At 29.5% G+C, this 6,490-nt stretch overlaps 1 protein-coding gene across 3 annotated transcripts in view; it reads right to left on the bottom strand.

Annotated features, from left to right (window-relative positions):
• The window catches only part of LOC116850441 (flavin-containing monooxygenase FMO GS-OX-like 2), a 194,304-nt gene extending 191,792 nt beyond the window's left edge, over window positions 1–2,512 (bottom strand). The window contains exon 1 of one of the 3 annotated variants that reach the window (XM_032828737.1): window positions 2,039–2,512. Coding sequence is in view for 2 of the 3 variants with exons in the window: in XM_032828735.1 (XP_032684626.1) it covers window positions 1,626–1,837 (212 nt within the window). In the remaining variant the exon portion in view is untranslated. Of the gene's footprint in view, window positions 1–1,625 lie in introns of all 3 variants that reach the window. The other 2 variants (XM_032828735.1, XM_032828736.1) reach the window with 2 other exon arrangements.
• Window positions 2,513–6,490: the final 3,978 nt, after the last annotated feature.

Genomic DNA, 6,490 nt, shown 5'->3' with positions numbered 1-6,490 from the left:
TTTTTTTTGTTGGATTAATCATTATAACATTTTGTTAAAAATGTAAAAGTAATTATCACTGGTTCACTACATTACATCAATATTCATCGCATATCGAATGTTGCATTGTTTCAATATCTATCAGCAAATTATCCAATAAACAACAAGTAAAAATTATGTAACTATTATTTGATGTTTGCTAGGTATATTATAATATACTGTGAACACTATAAGAATACATTGTATATGCATTAATCGTAAGAATATCGTTGGAGTCATTGGGAATCGCCGCGTGCCGCTCGATCGTCAGGTTTAGCAACACTTTAACGGAGTCAGGACATGGATTAGTGACCGGTAGTATATCGCTTGGGATCGAAATCGTAGGAGGATTCACGAAAGTTTGGAATGTGTTGACAACCTTCGATATCTAGTAGTTTATGAGAAATGAGAAAATTAGGAATATAAGTATATTTTTGTAAACATTATGATTTTCTCATTTTTCACCTTCGCATAATAATTCTCAGTATTTGATTACTATCAATATTTAACAGTGATTTTATTATCAGTATTCACCAGAAATTAAGTACTGGCAAAAAATTACTAAATTACTGGTAATATTTAATCACTAATAATTTTTCAGTATTTCTTAGTATGATATTTCTATAAGGGTACGAAGTGTCTCTCAGTCAAAGTGACAGTGGTACAGTAGGTAAGGTGAATAATTTAAGAATCAGAGATCTCAGGTTGGAATTTTAGTAATTGGTAAGCAAGTTTTCGAATTACAATTTTAATTGAATCAAATAGCGTGTAAAACAATAAAGTAGAAAATTTAATAAAAATTCATGAAAAGAGAAAAATATATATAAATATATGTTTTAATAAATATTTTTATAATAATTATGATAAATATTTATGATCTATTGAATCTAAGATTACAAAAATATTTATGAAATATTTTGGTAAATATTTATAAAATATTCAAATAAATTTTATAAATATTTTGTAAGTGTTTATAATATTTATAAGTTTATAAGACTTATGGCTCCTGCACACAGGACGCGGTAATGCTTGCTGCGCAGCGGAAGTCCACGCGACAGCCAATCAATATGTGGTTTTTCCGTAAGAGCCAGAAGGTTATTACGGAAAGCAGTATATTGTTTGGCTATCGCGCGAACTTCCGCCGCGCGGCAAGCATTACCGCGTCCTGTGTGCGGGAGCCATTATAAGTATTTCGTGTTGTCTAGGTCTCTAAGAAATGTAGAGAAATTCACAAATTTTAGGAAAAATTCAGAAATTTTCAGATTTTCAAAAAATTTCAAAGAAATTCAGTTTTTTTATTGCTATAAAGTACAACCAATTTACTGACATTTTCTGCATTTTTCTGAAAGAAGAGAATTTCTGAGAATTTCAGAAGAGAAATTCAGAAATTTTTAGAGAAATTAAAAGATTTTCGTTTTATTTTCACTTTTATGAAATATAACTTTTTCTAAATTTTTTAGTGTTCCAATTTCTTGATTTTTTTCAGAATTTTTCAGAAAATTTTTCAGCAAAATTAAAAAATTTTTATTAAAAAATGTTCACCAAGGATATTTATTAATGAGCTAAAAATCTTAAGAAAGAAACAAACTGAAAGTAGAATCAAAAACCTTAAATTCTGATACATGCTGGAGTGAATCGGTAAGCCGTTCTCATCTAGCCCAACTTGCTCCACGTAAACCCATGTACCTCCTATTTCGTTTGTTTGCTCGTAGGCCGTTATATCGAATTTCGAATTTCCCACCAGGTGCCTGATTGCGCACAAGCCAGCCGCGCCGCCACCGACCACGCAAATCTTGATCTTTGCTGTTTGATCAGCCATCTATGTGAAATTCGCATACACCTCGTCCTTGTCACAAAGGCAGTCAGTAAAATCTTAACCTCTCCCTTAACCTCTTCTTAACTTTACACTCTTTCCCGATACAAAGATTCGACAAATATTTGCTGTTATTTAATTATCCTGAAAACGTACGTTGATTGACAACGCAAAAGACAGCAATAGTAGTTTTATCCAGACACTCACGTTACGCGGCACGTCGATTATAATTTTCTTTACGCAACACATCCAGTTCGAGTATTACTTTCTATTACTCTCGTGATGTATTTACGTCACAAAGATTACATATCCATAGGTAAAGTAGAATATGAATAACTTAAACACGGACTTCAATTTAATGTTTTAAAACGATACAAAATGACGATTCTGTTATTTTTCTAACTACAAGAACTTGTAATAGACTGTATCTTTCAACAATATATCTTTTTATATTTAACATGAGAGCTTCTATGAAACGGAAAAAATAAAAAACCACAAGAATATCGTCGCGTTTGTTTCCGATTCCTACCTACTATTCACTATCTTCGTGGTTTGATAAGCAAGCGTTCTAATAACATGATTATTATCTTCTCTGAGGTCTTCACAATAATAAGTTATCATCATGGTCATATGTTTAAAGTGTCAAACGATCTATTGCTCTTTACTCTAAGTCACAATAATAAGATTATTAATAGTTAATGTTTCACAGTATTTCAGAAAAAAAAAACGTATTTATTTATAATGTAATATATTTTGTGTGTGTGTGTGTGTATATTATTATCAGGAATATTTAATATTTTTAATACAGATCCCAATATCATCAGAATATCATGATAATGTCAAAATGACAAGAAAATGAGTGAATCATGATTGTAAAGTTAACTTTTTAGTCATTTTCTCGGCATTTCCACATCATTTTAACGTGATTTGATCGTGATTTTTTATTGTTTGCCTTGGATATTTCTATATATACTCAAGTATATATATTTCTATATATACTCAAGCAGATATACGTTATTCTGACATTAAATTTTGATGCTTCACTGACCACTTTTAACAATATTAAATAACGTCTTCATGAACATAAAGTTGACGTCCCTTTATATTTTATATGCATAATAATAAAGGTGACCAGATTTCCTAATCCTAAATTCGGGAACTTCATAAAAGTATGAAGCAGGAAGGGGTAAAAACATCCGAAAATTATTTGACAGTCACTGAAAATTATTTATATATATATTTTATTTATAAACGTATAAAAATATAACAATAATACAGAAAAATATATTATTGCAAAGAAAATAAAGACGTTACCTTTACTTAAAATTTAAAAAGGATAAAAATGTTATTTTTAAAGTAACTTAAAATTAACAAAAAGATATAAATGTTATTTTTATTTAAAATTAACAAGAAGAAGTAAAGTTGTATTTACTATTGTTGTGAATTTTTTTAAGAAGTTCTTTTTTTGTCAAAAGCATTTTAAAAAATTCGACACAGGTTTTATCATAGTTTACTTTAGTCACTAACATTGCTTTCAGAGTATCCACAGTAAGTTGAGTTTTACAACTACTCCATGTACTATTCATAAAGGAAAATATTTTTTCAGTAGCTGCATTAGTTCCAGGAAGACTGAAAAAGTACCCTGCTAATTTAAGTATATTTGAAAAAGGAACAATATTTTTGTTGAAATGAGAAATCATGTCAATCCATTTTTGAATTGGCAAAGTTTTTTTAACAAACCACTCGGAAATTTTTTCCTTTGTTACAAATTGCTTCACATAGATATACTCATTATATATTTTATTTTCAACAAACTTAATAGACAATATATTTTTAGTTACGAATAATAAAGTTTTTTTAATGTCTGTCCATGCAGGTATTTTGTTCAAAATTATCCAGTTGTATGATTCTGATCCTGAAAGTTTTTTTTAGTCCATTTATTAAATAATTCAAAGCAATTTCATAAAATAAGAGTGCCATGGCATGAAACTTTTGTATCTCTTCTTGAGGTAGCCCTTCTCTCTCAAGTTTTCCAAGTATTGTTCTAACAATTAAAGAAAGGAAACAGTCTTCAAATTTGGAGATCAAGATATTTTTTAATCCGGAAATATTATCAATTACTTCAAATACAGTGATTGTCTGTCCTTCTATTTTTTTCACTATTTCATAGAAAAACGAAGCCTGACTGTGAACAAAATATAATCATGCTTCAGATAAAGGATTTTCGAAGAAACTTAGCAGAAACAATGGACATTTATCCTGAGATTGAAAATACGATTTTAGAAGCAAAAACATTTTAAAAACTCTCTCAATAGCAGGGAGTAAGGCCAGCCACCTTGTTTGAGCATAACCTAATATCATCTTACTTTTAATATTATAAAATAATTTATTTAGATTTATAAAATAATTTACTTGCACTTTACTTACTTTTAAAACAAGCAAATATTTATTTAAACATAGTTTTTACATAAAAAAAACTAATTTTTTTCTTGTAAGGAAATCATTTATAATTTTACAGCTTATTTCACAAATTTAAAAAAATATTACTTTATATTTATTACATATTTTCTAAAATCTAGCAAAAACTTGTTTAAGTTAAAAAATATTTAACAAAATATATTTCTTTGATTTAAAGAATTTTTTCAATATACATTACTAATTTAAATTTCGACTTTATTATTTTTTCATTAATTTAATAATTACAAATAATTACATTTATTTTTTTATGTATACTATTTATAGAAATATTTTTTTATGTATACTATTTATAGAAATAATTACATTTATTTTTTTATGTATACTATTTATAGAAATATTTATAAAATATTACTACAAATATTTATTTTTTGTTTACTATAAATATTGTATAAAATATCTAGCCTAATAAAATTTTTAATAAAATTTTGAATACAGATTTTGATACTTTTTTTTTATGTATAAAAATATTTATAAAATATTTATGTAATATTTTTAAAAAACAATTCGACCTAAATATTTATAAATTTTTATCATAAATATTGGATGCTGTTTGGGATGTTCCATGGCTAGAGAATATTTATTTTTATCAGAATTCCCAAATTATATTTATTTAATTCTGAGAAAGCGAAGTAAAATTCTTGCAATCAGCAGTGTATTTGCTACAAAAGCTCACTAAGAAATCTTATTACATTTTTTAATTAGCTGGGATAATTTTTAAATGGAAAAGTCGAATCTCTCTCTAAAATCACACAGTTCTACATTATCACATATACCCACTAAACAAAATTTCGTCCCAGCAACATTGTAATAACGTTACATTGAAGCGACCTTTCCCGTATCGTCCCGGAAACATTTATGCAACGTTGCCATAACTAGAAATGTCCAATGACGTATATACATAGAGCATTCCTATACCTCTGCTGTAACGGGAGCGGTGCACTTGGACACGGTGCATCTGGACACAGCCAATCACAGCACCGTGTGATTAGAGACATTTGTAGGGTCCCTTGGAACAGCGACTTGTGATTGGACTGTGTCCAATTGCCCCGTGTCCAACTGATATACACCCGCTGTAACAGCGAGTAAAGGGACGTCTACATTGGAAGTAAGTAGGAAATAAGAGTAAGAAATTGACCAACCATAGTCGAATGTGAGAAGAATAATCAACTATGATTGGTCAATTTCTTATTCTTACTTCCTACTTCTTACTGTTTACTTCCAATGTAGACGTCCCTTAAAGCTGGCACATAGAAAAACTTAAGCCCATTCTACAATTGCGTGAACGTGGTTGTAAGTGGTTGTAAGTAGAGTCCCTAGAATACAGAGTCTGGCCATTCGTAGACCTCTTTTTATTGGTTTGAATCTGCGTTCCCTCACAATGGCGGAATGAATCAAAATGTAGCGAGAATGTACATCCGTTTAGAATATATATATATATATATATATATATATATATATATATATATATATATATATATAAAAAGGAAATATTATTGAAAAGAAAAATTATTTTAGTATTTGGATTGCTAATATAAACTTCGGGTGTATATCAGTTGGACACGGGGCAATTGGACACAGTCCAATCACAAGTCGCTGTTCCAAGGGACCCTACAAATGTCTCTAATCACACGGTGCTGTGATTGGCTGTGTCCAAATGCACCGTGTCCAAGTGCACCGCTCCCATAGAAATATCATACTAAGAATCATTGATAATTACTTATTATCCAGTATTTTTAATACTAAAAATAAGTAATTATCAATGATTCTTAGTATGATATTTCTATAAGGGATGTCTAATGTCGCAACATGTCCTCAGGTATTTTATGCTATTGGAGCTATTTCCATTTATTCATTTCCATTTTTCTGTACATATTCAAATGGAAAGGATTACTATGATAACACTAATTGCCATTAATCAAAAAATGTACCACTTCACTTTACTATAAAAGTGGACTCTATACTACAAGTTGGGGAGCGGTGCACTTGGACACAGTACAATTGAACACGGAACAAATGGACACGTTGCAGACACAAAATTTTGCCCAAGGTTCAATTGGACGATGAATTTGGACACAGTGCGTTTGGACACGAGAAAAATGCGCACCTCTCATTTGGACACGAAAAGTTGCACACCGCTCATTTGGACATGAAAAGTTGCATACCACTCATTTGGACACGAAA

Source organism: Odontomachus brunneus, unplaced genomic scaffold, assembly GCF_010583005.1.
Source record: "Odontomachus brunneus isolate Ranch 3 - 2012 unplaced genomic scaffold, Obru_v1 Obru_scaffold_145, whole genome shotgun sequence".
Classification (NCBI taxonomy): domain Eukaryota; kingdom Metazoa; phylum Arthropoda; class Insecta; order Hymenoptera; family Formicidae; genus Odontomachus; species Odontomachus brunneus.
This window is presented reverse-complemented; position numbering and strand designations above follow the sequence as displayed.